At 40.5% G+C, this 24,999-nt stretch overlaps 1 protein-coding gene across 4 annotated transcripts; it reads left to right on the top strand.

Moving 5' to 3' along the window:
- Window positions 1-6,570: 6,570 nt before the first annotated feature.
- Window positions 6,571-24,555, top strand: Ndufaf6 (NADH:ubiquinone oxidoreductase complex assembly factor 6). 4 transcript variants are annotated; one of them, XM_048358941.1, is made up of 9 exons: window positions 6,571-6,780; window positions 8,499-8,598; window positions 10,515-10,637; window positions 14,282-14,338; window positions 17,600-17,702; window positions 18,901-19,034; window positions 20,604-20,705; window positions 22,238-22,294; window positions 24,408-24,555. In XM_048358941.1, exons 1-9 carry the CDS (start codon window positions 6,584-6,586, stop codon window positions 24,534-24,536), a joined length of 1,002 nt encoding a protein of 333 aa, XP_048214898.1. In that variant the 5' UTR covers window positions 6,571-6,583; the 3' UTR covers window positions 24,537-24,555. The 4 variants fall into 4 exon arrangements, with proteins under 4 accessions (XP_048214898.1, XP_048214899.1, XP_048214901.1 ...); XM_048358942.1 differs by having other exon boundaries at window positions 6,643-6,780; window positions 8,499-8,602; XM_048358943.1 differs by lacking the exon at window positions 6,571-6,780 and adding an exon at window positions 6,888-7,192 and having other exon boundaries at window positions 8,499-8,602.
- The last annotated feature ends 444 nt before the right edge of the window (window positions 24,556-24,999 follow it).

Below are 24,999 nucleotides of genomic sequence, written 5' to 3'. Positions count from 1 at the left end.
AGGAATTGAACCCAGGGCTTCATGCATGTTAGGGAAGACTCTACCACTAAGCCACATTCCCAGCCCCTAAATGACTTCTTTAATCTGTAAATTAACTTGCTTAAAAGGCTTATAGTATACTTTTTCTCAAGCCCCTTGGCCAGATTAGGGAAGCATACACAGTTTGAACCAATCACTGGGGAGGGATGTGGTAGCACCATGGTTAGGAATCTCTAAGCTGAGGATGCTACAGAAGGAAGGAACAGATGCACCCTTTCCTCGACCCTCTGTATCAGCAAGTTCTGTCTGAAATTCATGCAGCTTTTTCCATCTGTATGGTTACACCTATCCCCAAGTCACCAGTGACTCTAGATTGACTCCTCCCTGGTCCCTATTTTCCAAGCTATTCTCCAAATGAAAAGCAAAGTTGTCTTTTCAAATTTAAACCACATCATGTCAGAACCCTGCTTTAGTTTCTGCAGTGGCTTCCCAGTATATTTAGTGTACAATCTCCAAACCTCAATTTGGCCTACAAAGCCCCACACCATTTGATCACTGCTTACCTCTCCAGTCACCACAGTCACCATCCTATACATTCAGCAAATGCTCCCTACCCAGCGCTCACTCTTTTCTTTAAGGGCACTGACTCAGGGCTTTTGCCCATGCATTTTTCTCCTGTGGAACATTCCTCTCCACACTCACCCTTTGCCTGGCAGAAACATGGGCAGATGAAACAGAGAGAGATCTGGAGAAGTTGTTCTAGGTTAGCAGATGGTACTGCTGTTGATGACTAGGTGTGTGATGTTAGACAGGTTACTTAACCTTTCCATACCTTGTTTTCCTCTTCTAGCAAACAGGAATGGTAATGGTAGTATCAGTGGAGTGATGATCATCCAAATTGCCTGGGACTCAGAGATTTCCTACGATGTACATACGACTTTTGAGACATTGAACTATCCCATAATAGCTTGAGAGTCTATCTTGTTTAATCCTTATTACTTGTTTCTTTGTTTCACAGTTGAACTTATATTCTTCTTAATACAATAGCAGTTATCGCATTTGATAATTATATATTGATTTGTGATTATTTTCATTTGCTTTCTGTGTGTGTGTGTATGCTTGTACTGGGTTTGAACTCCAGTGCTTCCCACTCTGCTTGTGCTCTACGGAGTCATACCTCCATTTCTCTCTCTCTCTAATATATATTTATTTTGGAGGAGAAAAAATTTTTTAACCTACATCATCTTTAAGTAGTTGTACAAGGGGTTTCAATTCAACATGTCCACACCTCAACTTCTGGCTTTTTCCTGGTTAGCTGGAGATAAGAATCTCTCTGATTTGTCTGCCTGGGTGGCCTTCAAACTTTCATTCTCAGTTCTCAGCTTCCTGAATGGCTAGAATTACAGGCCTGAGCACTCCCCGCCTCCCCAATTTGCTTAATGTCTTTTGACACACCTGGTTTATTAGTTAAGACAGGTCTTACTAACTTTTCACCTGAGTTGGCCTCTAACCCATCCTCCTGATTCCTGCGTGTTGAGTAGTTGGGATTATAGGCATCAGCCACTAATCACTTCTTAACAAAGGCCCTGGAAAAAAATTAAGGTAGAATCATATTCAGAACAATGTAGCAAACAACCAATACCAATCTTCATTGTGGTAAATTTTGTAAGAAATGTTATTATGTTTCATCCATAGCTATACAGATCAGTTACATAATCACTACTGAATAGAATAGTTCACCCCAGGACATGTTTGAACAAATGACCCATGCTAAGGCCAAGTTAAAAATTGTGCTGGGACTGGGGATATAGCCTAGTGGCAAGAGTGCCTGCCTCGGATACACAAGGCCCTAGGTTCGATTCCCCAGCACCACATATACAGAAAACGGCCAGAAGCGGCGGTGTGGCTCAAGTGGCAGAGTGCTAGCCTTGAGCAAAAGGAAGCCAGGGACAGTGCTCAGGCCCTGAGTCCAAGGCCCAGGACTGGCAAAAAAAAAAAAAAAATTGTGCTGGAAAGGTGGCTTAGTGGTAGAGTGCTCGCCTACCACATAAGAAGCTTTGCGTTCAATTCCTCAGTACCATGTAAACAGAAAAGGCCAGAAGTGGTACTGTGGTTCAAGCAGTAGAGTGTGGGGCTGAGAATATGGCCTAGTGATAGAGTGCTTGCCTCGTATTCATAAAACCCTGGGTTCCATTCTTTAGCACCACATATATAGAAAAAGCCAGAAGTTGCTCAGGCCCTGAGTTCAAGCCCGGGACTGGCAAAAAAAAAAAAAAAATGTGTGTGTGTGTGTGTGTGTGTGTGTGTGTGTGTGTGTGCAGTGCACACATGTGCTAGTCCTGGGGTATCAACTAGGGCCTGGACATTGACTCTGAGCTACAGTTCTACTCTTCCAGATCTTTACTGGTTAATTGGAGATAAGAATCTCATGAATTTCCTGCTTGGGCTGGCTTCCAACTGAGATTCTCAGATCATGGTCTCTCCCTTTTTTGTGTGTTTTTTGTTTTTTTTTTTGGACTCGGGGCCTGAGCACTGTCCCTGGCTTCTTTTTGCTTAAGGCTAGCACTCTACCTCTTGAGCCACAGCGCCACTTCTGGCCATTTTCTAGATATGTGGTGCTGAGCAATTGAACCCAGGGCTTCATGTATAAGAGCCAAGCACTCTTGCCTCTAGGCCATATTCCCAGACCCTTTTTATTTCTATTTTTTTTTTGTCAGTTGTGGGACTTGAACTCAGGGTATGGGCACGGTCCCTGAGCTTCTTTGTGCTCAAGCTTAGTGCTTTACCATTTGAGACACAGCACCACTTCAGGGTTGTTTTTTTTTGTTTTGTTTTGGTTTGGTTTTTTTTTTTGCCAGTCCTGGGCCTTGGACTCAGGGCCTGAGCACTGTCCCTGGCTTCTCTTTGCTCAAGGCTAGCACTCTACCACTTGAGCCACAATGCCACTTCTGGCTGTTTTCTATATATGTGGTGCTGGGGAATCGAACCTAGGGCTTCAGGTATATGAGGCAAGCATTCTTGCCACTAGGCCATATTCCCAGCCCGCACTTCAGGTTTTTGAGGCAAATTTTTTTGTTTTGTTTTTTGCAAGTCCTGGAGCTTGGACTTAGGGCCTGAGCACTGTCCCTGGCCTCTTTTTGCTCAAGGCTAGCACTCTGCGTCACTTCTGGCCTTTTCTATATATGTGGTGCTGAGGAATCGAACCCAGGGCTTCATGTATACGAGGCAAGCACTCTTGTCACTAGGCCATATTCCCAGACCCTGAACCCAATCTTAACAAAGCTTCATTGTTCCATTTTCATTCACACAGGAAATATTTTTTTTTTTTTTTTTGGCCAGTCCTGGGCCTTGGACTCAGGGCCTGAGCACTGTCCCTGGCTTCTTCCCACTCAAGGCTAGCACTCTGCCACTTGAGCCACAGCGCCGCTTCTGGCCGTTTTCTGTATATGTGGTGCTGGGGAATCGAACCTAGAGCCTCGTGTATCCGAGGCAGGCACTCTTGCCACTAGGCTATATCCTCAGCCCCCACACAGGAAATATTTTTACTATATTCACCCTACTTCACCTTCGTTCATCCTTCCCTCTCCCTGTAGTACTTGCATTCCAGGCAGGACATGTTTCACCGTCCTGTTATTTTGTTCATTATTCAAAGAGGGTTCATCATGGTGTTTTACACATATGTATCCTATACTGTAGTCTGATTGATCTATATACAGATATATGATCAATTCTGTACACATTTATAGACACATTATACAGAGGGAGAGATGGTACATATCACTGGGGACATGCCTTTGAAGGTGATTTTGGGACCCTATTCCTTCCTTTCTGTTGGGCTTTCCAGCCATCATAAGTGAATAAATTTCTTACTCTAGATACTTCTGCCATGGGCCCCAAAGCACCAGGATTAAGTGACCATGGTCAGAAACAATAAGGCAAAATAAAGTTTTGCCCTGGCAACAGATAATTGACACTTCTGCCTTTAGGTTTATATTTCTATGGGCTTGAAACACCTTTAGTTTAGTATGTACTTGTGATAATTAAAAATAGTTACATTTTTCAATATAGATGCTTTGGTCTGGGAATTAGCAAACAAATGAAACAGGCTTATCAGAAAGATATGACATGGGATAATGTAAGTAAAATGGAAAAGAGTTAATAATAGCTAAAGATGGCTGACAAAATAAATTTTCAAATATCATATAATTATGAATTTCATTCAAATATAGAATGAACAGGTCAAAATTTCATTTAACTCATTGAGTGCTGTTGGCTCACCAGCACCCACCTAATTAGCAGGCTTCAATCTAAGGATTGTGGTTCAAAGTCAGTGCAGGCAGGAAAGACAAGACTTATCTACACTAACCACCAAAAAGGCAGAAATGAAGCTCGCCTTGAGCAAAAAAAAAAAAAACAAAAAAAAAAAACTAAGCAAGAGTGTGAAGCTCTGAGTTCAAGCTCAACTACCAGTACAAAAATAAAATTTCATTGAACTTATAAATTTATGAGGAAACTAATAAAAATGTGATGACTAGCTCAAAGGAGTATCCAAATTTCCAGACAAGAATAAGCCCTTAGGGAATACATCAGTGAATTAGTTTACTAGAGATGAACTTGGCAAAACTGGTCAACCATGGAACAATCATTCACTGAATCTCCATTGGGCACAATTTGCACACTAATGGACAAGAACCATTTGCATTCTTGTCAATATTCTGCAACTTACAAAGCTAAAAATAGCTCAGAAAATGAAACATGCAAAGATTCCAGGGAAGCAAATATTCAGCACAGTGAGTAGCTTTTCACCAAAATACCAGTCTGTCTATCTATCTATGAGAAAGTGATAATGTTTTTCCTATAAGGATCATTTTCCTCGAATGCACATCATGAGCCAAGTACTTTCCTGGGTGCTTTAGGTGTGTTAACTCATTGAATTCTACTAACAGGCTTGTAAGGTAGGTTCTATTATTTCCATTTTGTGGTCAAGAGTACTGAGGCTCAAGGAACAGTAGATGACTCATCCAGGGTCACAAAGTACTAAGAAAGTGGGGCCAGGATCTGAATTCTCATAGTTTTGCACTAGTTTATGCTACCAGGGGCAAACATGTGAGTAATAATAAAGAGATAATATTCTTGACTCCAAAATTTTTCTATTGGTTAAAATGCAGAAAGGAATGCACAGCCCAAATAAATGAAAAGTTTATTTGATATGGATTTTTGTAAAAGATGTCCAGATGGCTAAGACTAATTGAGCAGAAGATCAGTACTGGACATGTGGATGGGTGTTTTTTTGAATACAGCAGGTCTAAATTGTGGTATTGAAAACAGTAGTACATGTCTCTCAGAACTGGAAGACAAATATTTAGAGGGAAGAAAGGACTCAGTGGGCTCTGGGCCTGAGAGATGAGTCTCAGGGAGTGAAAAATACAAATGGCTGGAGTGAAGACCCTGAGTTCAAGCCCCAGGACTGGCCGAAAAAAAAAAAAAAAAAAAAAAAGACTGATTTAAAAGAGGCCAGACTCCATCTAAAGCACAGTAACGTTGAGTAGGAGGGGCCACCAACAGATGTACATTTTAGAAAGAACCAGTCTGGCTGCAGCAGTTTGGGCAAGTCTGAGGCAGGATATGTTACTAGGCTCTAGCTAAGTGGCTGTTGGCTGGACCAACAGGTTAGTGGTAGAAATTAGACCCAATTAATCTTTGGTGTGCTAGAGTACACCATGTGAACTACTCTTTAGAAGTTATAAATCGAGCTAGCAAACTATCTTCCTACCATCATATTATATCTTTATAAGGACCTGAGGCCGGGGGGGGGGGGGGGTGTCTTACTGAGAAACTGCAGACTCTATTTAGAGTTCCATGTTGGCGCCCAGAAGCCGCCCTGATCCATGAGTCCTCCGCTTCTCGTTCCTTCTCCAAATCGGCCCATTGTAGTAATGCGGTTATATGGAGTGTTTGTCTCTTAACCCACCCTTAGAATTACATCGTAAATGGAGGCAATGTGGCTTCCATAATGCCTAACACACTGGCAGGGAGGATAAACTAGGATAGCCAACAATGACTGCGCCCTCGGCCAGCACGGAGGGGGTTACCGTTGTGGTTGATAAGGGCTTAAGCTATTGCTTTCCCTATGGGATCGTTGGCTCCTTGGGAAGGTTGTGTGGGCCGCTGGGCCGTCGCCCCACCTGGGCTGATATTCAGGCAGGACCTTCCACTCCTGGGTGTGTGATGGGCGCGCAGAGGGCCGAGGGAGAACCGATGCCGGGTGCTCCGCCCTCAGGGGCGACCTGAGGCGCAGGAATGGCTGGACTAAAGTGGGCAGCTCCTTTTTGGAGAAGCGAGCTCTCAAGGCCTGTCCTAGGTGCCCTGGGGTCGCTGGAGGGTAGACACGGGAGCGGTTATCCCGGGGAAGGATGGACGGACGACGGGACTGGGGCGGGCTTCTGGAGAGCGGTGGAGGCCAAGATGCGGAGAACCACAGCGACACCTAGCTCTTCTCCGCGAGGGCGCTGCGCGCGTCGTTGCGGGCAGGGCGGGGGTGGGATGCCGGGGGCGTGGCCGCGCCCTGACGCCGTGGGGTCAAAGGGCACAAGACGCCGGCATCATGGCGGCCTCCGTGCTGGGCTCGTGCTGGGGCCCGCTACGGCTCGGCATCCCGAGCCTCTACCGCCGCCGGCCACCCTGCGGTTTGTGGGTGCGCTCGCGGCGGCTCCCAGGGCCCGCGGTGACCGGGCGGAGCGTGGCGGCGGCCAGAGGACCTGCTGCCTTGGGCTCTGACCACTATTGCCTGGAGTTGCTGCGGTGAGCCTGCCCGGCCTGCCCGGACGGAGGCGGGGCTGGGGACTGAGACCTCCCAGGATTGGGGAGCAGCACTCCTCGGTTCCCTGAGCTTTCGGGTGGGCTCCAGGTTCGGCTCTATGGGGCGAGTAAAGCAACGGGACCATTCCCCTCGCCACAAAATCATAATATTTCTCACTGCCCTCGCGGGTCGCCTGGCCTGAAGCTGTTTCTACCCCACTTTGACGTTTTGCAAGCATACTTTTTTTTTTTCTCAGACCATAGTAATTACAGTAGTGCGTTAGGCACTATTAATAGGCCTTTCCAAGTAGTTTATTTAATCCGCGTTGTAAATCGTGTGGGACAAGTATAGACCTCCTACCTAGGGTTGTGGGGATTGAAGCAGAACAACGCTTGGCACATAGTTATGGTCACAGTGAGTACTGTGTGTATCATTTTATTGATGTCCTCATGAAATCAGGTGTTTTGTTCACCCAAGCTGCACTGGACTGAACATTTGATCATTTGTGGAGATTGGGTTGAACTGGAGTAGAGAGGCCTGGTTGTCACCTGTGATTTAGTTCATTGCTGTCAGCTCACGGTAGTTGGTTTCAAGGTCTTTAGAGAAATACTATAACTAAATTGCTTTGGTCATGCAAATCCAAAAACTGCATGATTTTCAGAATTTGCCTTTTGGTTTTGTTTTTTTCCCTTTTTCTTAAAGACCTGTTGTCCATGTATGTATGCCTGTGTGTATGCTTGTACGTATGTCTGTGTGTGGTCCAGGCTGACCTGGAACTCAAAATGTTCTTCATGTTTTCTTGCTGTGCTAAGGTGGAATGTAGGGCTGGTGGTGCCAGGAAGCACCCTACCACTGACTTAACAGCTTTAGATGTTATTTTTTTGGACAAAGTCTTGCTATATTGTCCATGTTGTTGGTCTCAAACTCTTGACCTCAAACCATACCTTTGCTCAATCTCTCCTTTTCAGTCACCACTGGCCCTCTACCAATTGAGCCAACCTCATTTCTTGCTTTATGTTGGTTATTTTGGAGATAGGAGTCTCTTGGATTTGTCTGCCTTCGCTGGCTTCAAACCTTGATTCTCAGATCTCATCCTTCTCAATAGCTAGGATTACAAACATGCAGCACCAGCACCCAGCTCATTATTCTAAAATGCAGAAGTTTCTGTGTTCTTTTAACAAATCTCTCCATTCTTTGAATGTTTCTGTACTTTCTACTCAAAATGTTTTAGGCTTCTTTTCGTGTTCTCTGCCCCAGACCTGGGGTCAGTCATTCCTCAATGAAGCCTTAGCAGAATTTAGGAACCAAGGTCATGGAGCTAGGTGCTAGGATTGTTCATTGGTGCCACAAATCCAAAGGTTATTAATGCTACTAGAAGCAAATGCTACTGGGAAGTATGCATAAATATCCTTAAATTGATTTCTGTGTCTTATTTGTATGTTATTTTAAAAACTGAGTTTATACCAATACTAGACTATTTTCTTAACTTGCCTTCTCATTTGAATTACTAAAAGCAACGTATAAATGCTTACAAGTAACAATAGTTCTTTTGAAACTAGCCTGATATTAAGGGAAAATCCATTTTTCATAGTTTAGAGAAGTAATTATTAGAAATAGCCTATTCTGAACTGAAGCCTCATTGTATCTTTAGTTTTGATCCATATTTTGTCTATAATTTGGCAAATGAAGAGTAACTACTTTTTTTCTTCTTCTGTTATAGAAAGAGAGATTATGAAAGTTATTTATGCTCCCTGCTACTCCCTGAAGAATCTCGAAGCTCTGCTTTGGCACTGAGGGCTTTCAATGTGGAACTGGCTCAGGCTGGTATTAAAATATCTTCAAGTGTTATTTATAAGATGGTGTTGGAAGTAGAGCTGCAGCTCTAAATGGTAGAGCACTAGCCTTGTACATAGAAGCTCAGAAATAGTGCCCAGGCCCTGAGCTCAAGCCCCACGACCAAAGAAAGAAAAGATGATGTTATAATGTATTTAATGCTGAATAATAAGGAAATATAGTTGTAATTTATGTGTTGTGTTTAAAGTTTGCTAGTAATTTCTTTCTCCTGCTATTTAGGTTTAATTCAGTATCAATAATAAAATCAGCTAATGAACTTAATGTTTTTGGAAATGCTATTCTAGAGTTTATTTTGTTTTTTCTGGTAGTGCTGGGGTTTAAACTCTGGGACTCCCGCTTATTTGGCTGGTACACTGGTGCTCTACCACTTGAGCCATGCCCCTAACCCTTTTTGCTTTCTTTGCTTTTCTGATTTTTAAAATATAGTTTTATTGATATTACTAAGATGTCATATAGAGGGGTTGCCATTTCATAAGTAAAGTAATGAATATATTTCCTTTTTTGGACACTGTCACTCCTTTCTTTGCTTTCCTCCAGTTTCTTCCTTCCATCCTTGCCCACAAGTTACATAGGTCCACATAGCGTATACTGAATAGCATGATTACATTTGTTTACCCTTCCTCTCTCCCTTTTTGTGCCATCTCCACACTCTGCTCCTCCTAAAAGACCCAAAGCAAAAATGAACACCACCACCACCAACAACAACAATAAGAACAGAAACCCCATGTTTCCATTTCCTGGAGTTTGTTTTGATCAGTAATATTTTAAATGTACACCTTAGTTTTATAAGGTTTCATTGTGATAGTACGTGGGCACTGTCCCTAAGCATTTTTTGTGCAAGGCTGACACTCTACCACCTACCACAGCTCCACTTTTTGGTGTTTAATTGGTAATAAAAATCTCATGGACTTTCCTGCCCTGGCTGGCTACGAACTGTGATCCTCAGATATCAGCCTTTTAAGTACATAGGATTATAGGCATGAGCAGTCAGCCTCTGACTCTCATTAGGTAAGTTAAAAAAAAGATGATTGAACTGCTTCCCTCATTCAGGGCCAGGTATGGGGATACATGCTTATAAGGCTCTCTTAGGAAAGGCTTAGTTTGAAGCCAGCTTAGGTTACATGGTGAGACTTTGTCTCAAAAAAAAAAAAATCAAAGGCTAAAGAATAACAGGGAGTAAATTTGATCAAAGTACATTGTATGCATGAATAGAAATATCACAACAAAACTTTTTTTTTTTTGCCAGTCCTGGGCCTTGGACTCAGGGCCTGAGCACTGTCCCTGGCTTCTTTTTGCTCAAGGCTAGCACTCTGCCACTTGAGCCACAGTGCCACTTCTGGCCATTTTCTATATATGTGGTGCTGGGGAATTGAACCCAGGGCTTCATGTATGTGAGGCGAGCACTCTTGCCACTGGGCCATATTCCCAGCCTCACAACAAAACTTTTTTATACAGCTAATATTCTCTAATAGGAAATTGAAAGAAAAAAAAGGCTAGGAATATAACTTAGTGGAAGAGTATTGCCTTGCACAGACAAGACCCTGGCTTAGAATCCCCCCCCCAAAAAAAAAGGAAAAGAAAAAGAAAACCTGTTATTAAATAACTGTTTTTTGTACCCTATTAGTTGTTGAAAAATGTAGAGTTCTGTATTTACCACCATAGTCATGATATAAAACTAGTTCAGTCAGGAAGTGGACTGGCTCAAGTGGTAGAGTGCTAGCCTTGAGCTGAAGAGCTCAGGGACAGTTTCCAGGCCCAGAGTTCAAAACCCATGATCCAAAAAAACTCCAAACAAACAAATAAAAACTAGTTCAATCAGCTCGAAAAATGTCCTAAAAAATACTGGCATGTTAAGGGAAAGGTTTTTAAACTTTCTTTACAGGTCAAGGACTCTGTTTCTGAGAAAACAATTGGACTGATGCGAATGCAGTTCTGGAAAAAAGCTGTTGAAGACATATACTGTGACAAACCACCACATCAACCAGTAGCCATTGAACTATGGAAGGTAAAATTATACTTTTATTTGTAAGAATATTACTTGAGCCTACTTTTGGTCAGTATAATTTAGATAATTGTGATAATGGGATAATTTATTCTCGAAGTATTGTTAGGCCCATGTAACACTCAGATAAATGTATGTTACTTTTGGCTGAGCAATTTAAAATCATCCTCTGATAATTTGCATGGTTCCTTGATGTGCTTATTAAAGGACAAAATTGGAATTAGACTTCCTGTTTTGTTTTTGTACTGGGGCTTGAATTAAGGGCCTTCTGCTGTCAGCTTTTTCACTCATAGCTAGTACTTTGCCAATTGAACCACACCTCCAGTCTGGTATTTTTTACTGGATAATTGGAGATAGTCTCACAGACTTTACTGCCCCAAACTTAGTAGGAACAGCAATCCTCAGGTCTCAGCCTCCTGAGTAGCTAGAATTAAATATATTAGGCCCCAATGCTCATCTAATCTCTTTATGTTACAAATTACTTAATTCGTTGCAGGGTGTCAGTCCTACCAATTGTGATGCAATAGAAGGTACATTTTCTTTCTACCTTCCTAGAAGCTCCTTATATCAGTGTTTGAATCCAGACTGGACTGTAAAAGAACATTTTTTTGTGAAGGGAAACTTTCTGTTTATAATGTTTCACATACATATGTAAAACTACCTTGTCTAGTTAATTAGTTGGAATTTTAGACACTAGTGAATAAAAAGAAACCTTTGGGCTAGAGTATTATTCACATAGCTGACTTTTAGATTTTTTTTTATTGTAAAGGCGATCTACAGAGGCATAACTTGATTTTTATAGTAAGCAGTTTTATATTGAAGCAGATACATCTCTCGTTCATAAACATATGCAGGATTTAGAAGTATGAGAGGATTTGGTATCTTGTCACTGACCTATGTCCCCATTATACTATAATAACTACCAAGAGAGTTTTCTGTAACAGAAGCCACAGACAAATCCGGCAGTTGTACATCTTTTATCAGGTGTGTACCAACAAGAGACAAAGCCAGGTTTTTTTGGCAGGTTGATTTTATAGAGTCCCAGTAAAGATTGAAAGCCAGAACCCCTATACCAGGGGCTAAGAAAGATTGACTTGATAGAATCCCAGTAAAGATTGAAAGCTACAACCCCTATATCAGGGACTAAGGAAAAAAAGGTGGATGGGGTTGCGAAGCTATTAGTGTTAGATTAGTTGTTTACCTCTAATTGTCCCACTTCAAGAAACTAAATTAAAATGAAATATCATGGAGAACCCCCCCCCCTCTTTTTTTTTTTTTTGGTAGTGCTAGTTTAGAAACCATTGCCTTATCTACTAGACAATCATTCTTTTCACTGGGCTATGCCCTTAGCCCTTGAGGAAGATTTCTCTATAAAGTTCAGATTCAACCTTTGCTACTTATTGTTTTTTACATAAATTTGACAGTAGTTGACATTTATGTTTAGGGTCTGATCTTTGCTTAGAAATACAGTGATAGGTCAGAAATTATCTGAGTTCAATTTTTTTCAATTTTTTTCTTACCTTGACTTCTCTAAAACAAAAACTGAAGATAAATCTGAATTACAGCATGTTTACATATGTGTCACTTTAGGATTGTCCATTTCTTTTTTTGTTTGTTTTCAGTGCTAGGGATAGGACCCAGGATTTTAAGCATGATAGGTGAGTACTCTACAAATGAGCTATCTTTCCAGCCTAATGTACTTAAATTTAAATGTTAGCTAGTTTTGTGATATGAATTAGTCATGCCACATATTTAGGGTTTATGAATATTTAAAAGAAGCAGGTAATGCTGGGTGTTAATGGCTCACACCCATAATCCTAGCTACTCAGGAGATCTAAGGATTGCAGTTTGAAGTCAGTATGAGCAGGAAAACCAAAAGTTGTGCTGTGGCTTGGCTCAAGTGGTAGAGCACTAGCCTTGAGCAAAAGAAGCTTAGGGACAGTGCCCAGGCCCTAAGTTCAAGACCTAGAACTGACAAAAAAAAAAAAAAAAAAAAAGAAGCAGGTAGTATCCAGAGCAGTTATTTTTATGGCTTACTCTGTCCCTGAACAGCTGACATGTATGCTCATTATGATTCCAGTAAAACTTTCCATTGGGTCTTTGAAGAGTGCCGTTTCAGGAAGGGAAACTGTTGTGGAAAGAGCATTTTGTTGTACAGTTTCATTAGTATTTTTCAGAGTAGAAAATAGTTGCCTGTTTTTTTTATTTCTTACACATCCCATATGGTATTCTCCATTTCTCTATGTGTGAATATTAGTTATGACTTGAGTTTATGTTTACAGCAGAGATTTTTATTCTTTTTGGCCTCATTTGCCAAAGTTGATATTTTATTCAACTTCTTTTCAATATTTATTCTTTTACCTTGATCTTTAAGTCCCTTCAAAATCAGACATTTTACATTTTATGGTTATTTTGTAATAGCTTTAGCTTTGAGTAAATATGAGTTTGACTTTTCATCGATAAAATATTTACTAAGTATGCTTATGTGCCACAAAGAGTGCTTCACAGTAGTTACAAAGATCAATTGTGCCCATCTCTCTCAGACACATATACAATAAAAGAAGAACGAGAGTGTGTAATGACCAGGGTGATTCCTGAGATTTGCAAAAGAAGCCCATGGGGGAGTCCTATGTAACAGTAGTAGCGCTGAGAATTGTTTGGATCTAACTTCACATAGCCAGCTTATCCTCCATCAGACTCCTGCCAGACAAAGAGTGCTCTATTCTCCATTCCTCTTTGTCCCACAAATGTGGGTGGATAAGCATGCTTACCCTTACATTCAGTGACATCTGATAGTATTAGTTCAGGTACACAAGCATCTAAAACCTTCATTACTATATTTGTTGCATATTTGTTGATTTTGACACACACACACCCAAAAAGTGTTCAGGTTTCAGAATTCCAGGAAAATCAGTATGAAGTACAACTCTCTATCCCGGATTCACCTGTTGTCAACATTTTGTCCTGTTTTGTTCATTTGTTCATGCATTTATTTATTTATTTTGTTTTTGCCAGTATTCGGGCTTTGAACTCTGGGCCTGTGTGCTATCCCTGAGCTCCTTTTGCTCAAAGTTATCACTCTACCACTTGAGCCACAGCACCACTTCTGGCTTTTTCTGTGATTAATTGGAGATCAGAGTCTCACAAACTTTCTTGTCCAGGCCAGCTTTGAGCTGCAATCCTCAGATCTCCACCTCCTGAGCAGCTAGGATTATAGACATGAGACACTGGCACGCAGATCATTTGTTGTTGTTTTATGATGTTAAGCATTAGATTTCTTTCTTTTTTTTTTTAGCAGCAGTTTTTACTAATAGATTCTGTAAATTATATGTTCTAAAGTTTGTATATAGTATACAACCACCTAAGTGGTACATCATATGATAGAGAAGCTTGGTGTTCTTATTTATATTTGAAAATGCAATAGTTAAATTCAGGATAAAAAGAAACTATTATCAGAAAAATATTACAAATACTATCTTGGAAATGTTTTGAAATACTTTTCTAGAGGTATTTTCTTTTTTCTTGATATTTAACATAGCTATATTGAATGTCCCCTTAACCCTGCTGTGCATCTGCTTTGTTTTATTCAGAGATACAGAAGTCATTTCTAGTACTTTATAAAAACTTACAACCCTCTTGTTTTTTAGGCTATAAAAAGACATAACCTGACTAAAAGATGGCTTATGAAAATCATTGATGAAAGAGTAAGTTGAAGTCATCTGACAAGTCTTATATTTTTCTCCTTTAATCCTTAAGTTAATTCTTCAGGGAGGATATAGTTTAATATGTGCATGTGTATGTGTATCCTACATCTCCTTAGCCCTCTGTTGCCCCACCTGGACACAGATAGGTAGAGACTGGCACACCAGGCAGAGCATGGGTACGTATGCACAACCAACTCTGCTGTTTTTTGTTTTTGTTGTTGTTTGGTTTTATTTTGTGCTGGTCGTAGAGCTTAAACTCAAGGCATGGACACTGTCCCTGAGCTCTTGCTTAAGTGTAGTATTCCATCACTTGGGCCACAGCTCCACTTCCTACTTTTTTGGCGGTTAACTAGAGCTATGAGTCTCACACCATTTCCTACCTGGCCTATCTTTGAACTGTACTATTCAGATCTCAGACTCCCGAGTAGCAAGGGTTACAGATATGAGCTACCAACACCCAGAAAATAGCTATGTGGTTTTATGTGGGTTTTATGTGTTTTTTTTAGTGGAAATTTTCATGTTTACACAAAAGTAGTCAGATTATTTTGATGTACTTTATTTTTTTGCCAGTCCTGGGCCTTGAACTCAGGGCCTGAGCACTGTCCCTGGCTTCTTTTTGCTCATGGCTAGCACTCTGCCACTTGAGCCACAGCGCCACTTCTGGCCGTTTTCTGTATATGTGGTGCTGGGGAATCGAACCTAGGGCTTCATGTATACAAGGCAAGCACTCTTGCCACTAGGCCATATTCCCAGCCCTATTTTGATGTACTTTAATGTATCTGTCCCCGTCTTTTATTTTGTGTGTATATGTGTGTTTGTGCTGGTATTGGAGCTTGAGCTTGGGGCTTCAGTGCTGTCCCTTAGCTTTTTCACTCAAGACTAGAACTCTACTACTTGAGCCAGGTTTTTTTTGGCAGATAATTGGATGCAAGAGTCTCACAGGCTTTCCTGCCCCAGGTAGCTTGGAACCTCAATCCTCAGATCTCGGCTCCTTGAGCAGCTAGGATTATAGGCATGAGCCACTCACATGGCCCTATTGAATTATTTAAAGTAAATTCCACATATCATTTGACCTGCAAATGCATGTATAGCTTAAAAAGATAAGGACTTTCCAAGACTATAGCCAGAATATAATTACTATACTTTACAATGGTACTAATAATTTCTTGTTACCAAATGCCCCTATTCAACCCATTGCTTGAATCTGTGTTCAGATAGTAGAGGGAATAAAGAAAGATGACATAGCCAGTGAGTAGAATCCTGTACTCAATACTTAGAAGAACAGAGTTCTAGTTCCAAGCCCATTGACTGGCTCTGGCCTGACCTCACTTATATAATCTTTCTGATGCATTGGTATTTATCATATACTGTTGTCATAGAAATAGGACTTTACTTAGTTTACTTAGACAAACACCTGTTAATAATTTTAAGCTGTATTAATGATAATCCAAAAAGAGAAATAATGATTTAAACATTAAAAATGGAATTTCTCGCTCAGTCTACAGAGTGAATTAGCACTAAGAAAATCTGATATGCCAGGCGCCAGTGTCACATGCCTGTAATCCTAGCTACTCAAGAGGCTGAGATCTGAGGATTGTGGTTCAAAGCCAGCCTGGGCAGGAAAATTCATGAGACTTATCTCTAATTAACCACCAAAAAAGCCAGAAGTGGAACTATGGCTATAGTGGTGGAGTGCTAGCCTTGGTGGGGAAAAGGGAGCAGAAGTTCAGGGACAGTGTCTTGAATTCAAGTCCCAGGATCAGCGTCTTAAAAAAAGAAAACAAAGAGAAGAAAAACTATTCTTATGCTAGTTTCCTGTTTTTGCAAAAGAAAATTAGAGAACTCAAGACCTATACCTTTTTCCGTAAAGAAAAATAACATTTAGTATTTGAAGAAGTGAATATTTAAAAGTTAATACATTGGTCTATAGATTTAAAGTAATCCTTACCCAAATCCCAGATTTTCTTTCTTGCACAAATTGGCAAGTTATCTTAAAATTTATGGAGAAATGCTAAGGACCCAGAAGAGCCAAGAGATTGTTTTTATTGTTGCTTTTTGTCCAGTATCAGAGTTTGAATTCAAGGCATTATGCTTACTCAGCTTGTACTCTACTACTTGAGCCATGCTTTTAGTCTAGCATTTTGCTGGTTAGTTGAAGATGGAATCTACCCTGGCTGGCTTCAAATCTATCCTCTGTGGGCTGAGAATATGGCCTAGTGGCAAGAGTGCTTGCCTTGTATACATGAAGCACTGGGTTCGATTCCTCAGTACCATATATGTAGAAAAGGCCTAGAAGTGGTGCTGTGGCTCAAGTGGCAGAGTACTAGCCTTGAGCAAAAAGAAACCAGGGACAGTGCTCAGGCCCTCACTCCAAGACCCAGGACTGGCCAAAAAATAATCTCTTATCCTCCAGGTCTCAGCCTCCTGAGTAGCTAGGATTACAGGTATGAACCACTAGTATCCAGCTGCCAAAACAGTTTTGATAAAGAACAAAGTTGTAAAACATATTTTCTAATTTTGAAACTTAACTGCAAGGCTGTAATATTGAAAAAGGATAGTCGCATGATTGGGATGGCAGTTATTTAAAAAGATGAAAATTCTAGTCCTGCTCATCATAAAAAAAAGATGAACTATGGCAAGTGTTAGGGAGAATGTAGAGAAATTGGATCCCTCCATACATAGCTGCTGGAAACATAAAATCGTATATCTCCCTTGGAAAAAGTTTGCAGTTCTTCCAAGAGTTAAACACAGAGTTACCGTACACCAAGCTCAATTAAGTCAGTGTCTTTTGATGCCTTGGGTTTTAGAAAGAATTAAAACCAAGCCAACCCTGTGTCCATTGTATATTTTGGTTATTCCTCAGTGTTACTTTGATGATAGGTGATTTAGAAGTATAGGATGTATAAGATTTTAAAGTTATTTTTAATCTTAAATGTGCTAAATACTATTCTTAGTTTTTCAGAGATAACATCTTTTCTTTTTGTTTTTTTTCGGGGGTAGTGAGTGGAGGTGGTGGGTGTGTGTTAGTCCTGGGGCTTGAACTCAGAGTACAAAAGCTCAAGGATAACATTCTACCACCTTGAGCCACATCTCCATTTCCAGCTTTTGGGTACTTAATTGAAGACTATCCTGCTCAGACCTGATCCTCGGATCTCAGCTTCCTAGGTAGCTAAGATTACAGGTGGAAGCCACTGGCATCTGGCTGTAACATCTTGATATTGATAATTCAGCAAACTTTTTTTGCATTTTCTTTGACAATAGGAAAAAAATTTGGACGACAAAGCATATCGTAATATCCAGGAACTTGAAAATTATGCTGAAAACACACAGAGCTCTCTTCTTTACTTGACACTAGAAATATTGGGTAAGTTATTTTTCTATTTCTTTTGTTTCCAAATTAAACACCTTCCCGATTCTGTTCTTTTACTAACTTGACAGTCTGTCCAATTTAGTACTGACTTTTTTTTTTTTTTTGCACTCTCCATAAAATAACTACTTTTTTTGTTTAAAAAGCAAGATGGGGGAGCTGGGAATATGGCCTAGTGGCCAGAGTGCTTGCCTGGTATACATGAAGCCCTAGGTTCGATTCCTCAGCACCACGTATATAGAAAAGGCCAGAAGTGGCGTGGTGGCTCAAGTTGGCAGAGAAGCCAGGGATAGTGTTCAGACCCTGAGTTCAGCCCCAGGACTGGCCCAAAAAAAAAGCAAGATTGGAAATATATGTCTTTCTTTGCAGTCCAAACTATTCTAAATCCTCAGGCTCTCATAAAAATAGCTTATATACTTAATAGGAATTATGTTACAGTTAATGTCTAGTAATTGCAGATGGCTTTACTCTTAAATTATAGTATTAGAATTTGAAAGTCCTGTATTCTGACTCTTCTCTGTCAATAATACTTTCCCATATTAAACCAAACAAAAGATACAAAAATACACTTATGAAAGTTTTTATGGGATTTTTCTTTCTCCTCCTTTAAAAAACTTTTTAGATGATACTTTTCCTCCTCTGACTTCGTTCCAAGTTAGTGATGTCTTAATACAATGAGGAAATTATTTGGGCAAGGACAATACCATCTCATTCGAAGAAGGTAATATATTTTATGTCACCCCAAAAGAGTAATACAAGTCTCTATTGAATATTTCAGCCAGGTGTCTTGTGCCTGCACCTCTGGTGACATGTTTGCAATCACAGTGAAAGGAGGAGGTGAAAAGCTGAATGTTAAGTTTGAACATGAAATGAGGTCATATGGGAACTGCATAGAGAAGAAATGGAAGATTTATAATGATAGCTGATTTCCATGATAGCTGATTATAATTCTAAATGTGTTCTTGGTGTGCCCAAGTTTGAGGGAAATTGTTTCTACAATTGAGATTCCATACCTAGTAGGAAACTGGCCACTTGTCCTTAAACTCAGTTTTCCCCCCTCATAAACCATGTTGTTGAGATGTGAAGCATAGGATAAACATCTCCTTTTATGTGTTCAAGTGATTTCTCTTTACTGTTTCTATTGATTTGTTATGTACTTAGTATAGAGCAGGCTTTTTAATTTTTAAAACCTTAGGAATAAAGGATCTTCATGCAGATCATGCTGCAAGTCACATTGGAAAAGCACAAGGCATTGTCACTGTCCTAAGAGCAACTCCTTTTCATGGAAGCAGAAGAAAAGTGTTTCTTCCCATGGATATTTGTATGCTGGTAAGGGTATAATTTAGACCTTCTAATAAATCACCTCGGTAATAATGGGAGGGAAGTTCTGTCTTGTTGCGTTGCTTATCTATTCCAGTAACTACTTTGAAAGGAGAGTTCATTGCTTCCTTCTTTGTCCTTTTTAGTGAGTTAGAATTTTATTGATCAGGATCTCTGGAAGGGCAGTGAGGGAACAAGGGCCAGAGAACATCATTTAGTGACGCTTCATAATAATGTTTTACTCCTTCCAAGCAATAACAACTATTCTTAATTTTCATTGGAGCCTATTTTTTTATTGTTATTATGGGAAATAATCCTTTTTTCACCAGTGATTCACATCTGTACATCCTCAGTACTTAGGCTGAGATCTGAGAATCTCAGTTCAAAGCTAGCCCAGGCAAACAAATCTGAGACATTCATCTTAACTAGCCAGCAAAAAGCTGGAAGAGGAGGTATAGCTTAAGTGGCAGAGTGCTAGCCTTGAGTGAAAAATCCAAGCTAAATAACAAGAACTTGAGTTCAAGCCCTTCACCAACACACCAAAGTTTGTCAGAATTTTAGCTTTGTTGCTTTATGTTCAGATTTTCTTATTGTCTGCTCTTTGAAACTTTGTTGTTTATTTTTTCTTTGCTTTGCTTTTTTTTTTTGCCAGTCCTGGGGCTTGAACTCAGAGCCTGAGCACTGTCCCTGGCTTCCTTTTGCTCAAAGTTAGCACTCTACCACTTGACACACAGTGCCACTTCTGGCTTTTTCTGTTTATGTGGTGCTGAGGAATTGAACCCAGGGCTTCATGCATGCTAGGCAAGCACTCTACCACTAAGCTAGCTTTTCTGTTATTTTTACACACACATACACACCCATTAGTTAAAAAATAGACATTATAGATGGATGCTGGGGCCTTTCACGTGTAATACAGATTACATGGGACACTAAAAGTATGGAGGCTTGAGGCCAGCCCAGGCAGAAAAGTTTCTGAGATTCTATCTTGAAAATAACCAGCAAAAAACAGGGCTAGAGGTGTGGCTCAAGTGGTGCTGACAGCTTAGCAAACTCAAGGCCCTGAGTGCAAACCTCAGTACTGTCAGAAAGAAATTTTTTAAAAAATAGACATATTCTGATCTACCTGTTTTCTTGAGCTATGTTAATTTTTGAATTGTGATATAATTTGTTTGAGCTAACTGATCCAGCTCATTATTGAGAAGGAATCACTGAAGGTTTTCCTGCTTCTGATCATGACCCTATCACTTTCAGCCTCCAAAGGCTGAACTGTTGGTTTTTAAAAAAATTTTTATGTGTGAAAGTACTGGTGCTCAAACTCCTAGCATTGCATTCATCATTAGTTTTTTTACTCAAGGCTGTTGGTCTTCCACTTAAGCCATACCTCCACTTCCAGTTTCTCGCTGGTTAATGGGAGATAAGAGTCCAGGATTTTTCTGCCTGAGCTGGCTTCAAACTGGAATCCTCAGATTTCAGCCTTCTGAGTAGCGAGGATTATAGGCACAAACCACTGGCACCCAGCTTGAACTGTGTTAATTTTAAGTGCTTGTTATGTCTAACAAAATATATTTTTCTACACAGCATGGTGTTTCACAAGAGGACTTTCTACGGAGGAACCAAAATAAAAACATGAGAGATGTAATATATGACATTGCCAGCCAAGCACACTTACACCTAAAGCATGTAAGTTGTCTCTTTTGCCTAATTATTTAGGAAACTGTTATTCGTAGACAAGGCTATTCTTATAGTATGGTTATAGTATTCTTACCTTGACAGTTTTTATCTATTTTCTAGTAGATTTATTTCAAGGATTCTGTAAATCTTCTTATCTTAAAAAGAAAAATTCTAGCCAGGCACCAGTGGCTTACTCCTGTAATCCTAGGTACTCAGGAGGCTGAGATCTGATGTGCTTCCCTGGCAGAAAAGTCCTCATGAGACTGTTACCACCAGTAAACCACTTAAAAACTGGAAGTAGTACTGTGGCTCAAAGTGGTAGAGGGCTAACCTTGAGCAAAAGAGCTTAAGACAGTGCCCAGGCCCTGTGTTCAAGTCCCACAACTGATTGTGGGAGGTGGGGAAGGGGATCCAGTTCTTCCTTCTGCAGATGAATAAATAGTTTACTGAGAGAAGTTTGAGCTTGCTCAGCTGGTCTGTTGTGTACAATCTCCAGAGGGGTCTCTCTTTTCTCTTCTAGGACCTCCCATTCTTAGTGGTCCTCTATTGGTATTGTTTGCCTTTCTGATAACTGAACTTATATGTAGCCCATTCACCCTTCCGTTTCTTATTTTTCTTTCCCAGGAACTTGAAGAAGTGGTCTGTACTTATTGTTAGTAAAGGCCCTTACCACCTTGGCATGCTCATTCTGTTCTAATCTGGCCTCTATTTTGCCAATGCAGATAAGTAGTCACTAGTAAATAATCTTATTGGCAAATTGAGTAGTCATTTCAAACTCTTTTTTTATAGGCAGGCATCTATGAGTCATGCCTGTCTGTAATCCTAGGTACTCAGGAGGCTATCTGAAGGTTACAGTTCAAAGCCACATTCGACAGGAAAGTCCATAAGACTCTTATCCCCAGTTAACTACCAAAAAGCCAGAAATAGTGCTGTGGCTTAAAGTGGTGGAGCACTAGCCTTGAGCACAAAAGCTGAGGGACATTGTCCAGCCCTGAGCTCAAGCCCCAGGACCAGCACAAAAAAAAAAAAAAAATTCTTGTTCTTCATCATTCTTCTCCCCTTGGCACCATTGATTTTTTTTTTTCCCCTCTTTGAAACTTTCTTTTCCTTTGATTCTCTGATTTGGTGTCTGAACTGGTTCCTGAGTTCTGCATATCACTTTAGTTGTTCTTTCACAAGTATATGATGTTAATATTATTTAGAGATACATTTAGAAAAGTAATGGTATATTTGGTTTTGATATTCTAGGTACTAAATATGACCAGATTTAAAGGTTTTATTTTTTTCTCCTTTTCACCTTTTCTCCTTCCTTTTTTCTTCTCTCCTCCTTTCCTTCCTTTTTTCCTCTGTTTCTTCTCCCCCCCCCTCTCGGATGGAATTTTAAATTTGGTTTAAACAGTTACTTCTTCTTGTGTTCACTAAGCTTTAGAAACTTCAGATGAACTTTTTTCCTATTTTGGGGAGAGGTCCTTAATGGTATTGTTGCACTGCTGCTTTGTGTTTAGAGGAAGTACTTCCAACTACTTTCCTTTTCCCTTTAGGCAAGGTCCTTCCACAAAAGTGTTCCTGTGAGAGCGTTTCCTGCTTTTCTTCACACAGTAAGTACATTAACAGAGAAGGAGAATAATTACATAAGCACATAGGTGTGATCTTTTGGAGTTTATGAAGTTCCAATGTGGTTCTTTTGTTGGAGTGTTTGGTTTTGTTCCCCTACCCTCTTGTGGCTTTATTGGTTATATGATGCTTTTAGTGATTATCACACCTGCATTTGCCAGAGTTATCACTAACACCATGTTGAATCTCTTTTGCCTCTTTGGACAAAGGACCTACTAAAATTTGAATTACAGGAGAAATTACTCTGTAGGTTTATTTTAGATTTATTTATTTAGATTTATTTTAGCTATACAGATAGTCTTCTGCTCTATTCTTTTCCTTCAGAATGCCCTGTAGCACTGGTTCGTTAATAGTGTTTCACAGACCAGAGCTGATTTGGCTGCACCAGAATAATCTGGAACATTTTTTTAAATAGAGCTCCCTGGACTGAGATAGGATAGAGTTCAGTTATTATAAGAATATGTGATTTTAAAAAGTTCCTTAAGGGGGCTGGGGATATGGCCTAGTGGCAAGATAGCTTGCCTTGTATACATGAGGCCCTGGGTTCGATTCCCCAGCACCACATATACAGAAAACGGCCAGAAGTGGCGCTGTGGCTCAAGTGGCAGAGTGCTAGCCTAGCCTTGAGCAAAAGGAAGCCAGGGACAGTGCTCAGGCCCTGAGTCCAAGGCCCAGGACTGGCAAAAAAAAAAAAAGTACCTTAAGGGGCTGGGGTATATGGCCTAGTGGTAGAGTGCTTGCTCGCATACATGAAGCCTCAGTACCACATATATAGAAAAAGCAAGAAAGCGCGCTGTGGCTCAAGTGGCAGAGTGCTAGCTTTGAGTGAAAACAAGCTCAGGCCTCGAGTTCAAGCCCCAGGACTGGCAAAACAAAAAAATGCCATGCCACATGTCCCCATGTTAGCGTCCTGTGTCCTGTCTCCTGGCTAGTCTCTGGTCACCATGGCATCCCAAGTCAGCTCTCCATTGGAGAGTTTGTTGGTATGGTTTTTGTTCTTTCTTCCCTCCCTGGCCTGTTTCCTGATAGTATTAAGTGTATTTGTGGGCTGCAGGCCTTTGTAACAACTGGCTGCCTGCAGACTACAAATGCTCTGATAAAACCTCCAAATTTCAGTGCTTTAAAAAAAAAAAAAGGTTCCTTAAAGCTAGGTACTGATGGCTCACACCTATAATCCTAGCTACTCAGGAGGCTGGTGGGTCAAAGCCAGCCTAGGCAGAAAAATCTGTGATACTTTTATTTTTAGTTAACCACTTCAGTGCTATGGCTCAAAGTGGTAGAGCACTAGCAAAAGATCTCAGGGACAGTGCCCAGACCCCAAGTTCAAGACCCACAGTGCAAAAAAGTTCCTCAAAGTATTCTGATATGTAACCAGTTTAGGGAACTATTCTAAAATATGTGTATACCACATAAGCAGAAAAGGCCAGAAGTGGCACTGTGACTCAGTTGGTAGAGTGCAAGCCTTGAGCAAAAGAAGCTCAGGGACAGTGCCCAGGCCCCGAGTTAAGCCCTAGGAAACAAACAAAAAAAACACTATTCTATTCAGAACACTATTATTTCTGGTTCCAGCATTGCAGTACTCCTATTATTCTAATAGAAATTTCTTGGGATCCAATTTTATTTACTTTTTTATTGTGTAGAAGATCATCTCAGGAAACTAAAATAGTCATAAATACTTACACTACATTTTGTGGGTATGTTTCTTTGATGTTTGTTCAAGGCTGGCTGGAACTTGCCATTTTCTTGAGTGCTAGAATTACATCCGTGCACTACCATGTCCTGCTTGCATTTTTTTTGTTTGCGCTTTTTTTTTTTTTTGCCAGTCCTGGGCCTTGGACTCAGAGCCCCAGCACTGTCCTTGGCTTCTTTTTGCTCAAGGCTAGCACTCTGCCACTTGAGCCACAGCACCACTTCTGGCCATTTTCTATATATGTGGTGCTGGGGAACTGAACCCAGGGCTTCATGTATATGAGGCAAGCACTTTTGCCACTAGGCCATATTCCCAGCCCCTGTTTGCATTTTTTTGTTTGTTTGTTTTTACTTTCTGTGAAAGACTTGATCATTTTAGAGCTAGTGACCGGTATTCTCTTTTTCCAGGTGTCTGTAGAGGATTACCTGAAGAAAATTCAGCGAGTTGATTTTGACATATTCCACCCATCTTTACAGCAGAAGAACACACTACTTCCATTATCTTTGTATATTCAGTCATGGAGGAAAAGATATTAAAGTAATTTTATGGTATTGATATAAGTTTACTTTTTATTTGTTTTACAAAAATGTGCTAGTTTGGGTTTTTGTTTAGAAACATTAGGAACTTTGTGTACTTGAGCAGAAAATACTGTATGGGGGCTGGGAATATGGCCTAATGGCAAGAGTGCTTGCCTCGAATACATGAAGCCCTGGGTTCGATTCCTCAGCACCGCAGAAATAGAAAACGGCCAGAAGTGGCACTGTGGCTCAGGTGACAGAGTGCTAGCCTTGAGCAAAAAGAAGCCAGGGACAGTGCTCAGGACCTGAGTTCAAGGCCCAGGACTGGCAAAAAGAAAAAGAAAATACTGTATGAGATGCTTAGAGAACTGATGTGATGTTGCTGTGGGTTTAGATGGCTAGTTGTGGAGGCCTAACAGCCTAGTGTCTGCTGTACCATCCCTGGGAATTTAGAGCCCCAGGAGAGAGCCAGAAGAGAGTG

The sequence above is a fragment of the Perognathus longimembris genome, chromosome 12 (genome assembly GCF_023159225.1).
Source record: "Perognathus longimembris pacificus isolate PPM17 chromosome 12, ASM2315922v1, whole genome shotgun sequence".
NCBI classification, from domain to species: domain Eukaryota; kingdom Metazoa; phylum Chordata; class Mammalia; order Rodentia; family Heteromyidae; genus Perognathus; species Perognathus longimembris.
The sequence above is the reverse complement of the archived record's forward strand: the minus strand, read 5'-3'. Positions and strand labels throughout refer to the sequence as shown.

Bases quoted from the DNA above. Each gene is read 5' to 3' on its own strand.
- Ndufaf6 (XM_048358941.1), top strand. From the start codon at position 6,584: ATGGCGGCCTCCGTGCTGGGCTCGTGCTGGGGCCCGCTACGGCTCGGC. The intron at 19,035-20,603 runs GTAAGGGTATAA...TTTTCTACACAG, and splicing joins CCATGGATATTTGTATGCTG to CATGGTGTTTCACAAGAGGA. The intron at 20,706-22,237 runs GTAAGTTGTCTC...TTTTCCCTTTAG, and splicing joins CACACTTACACCTAAAGCAT to GCAAGGTCCTTCCACAAAAG.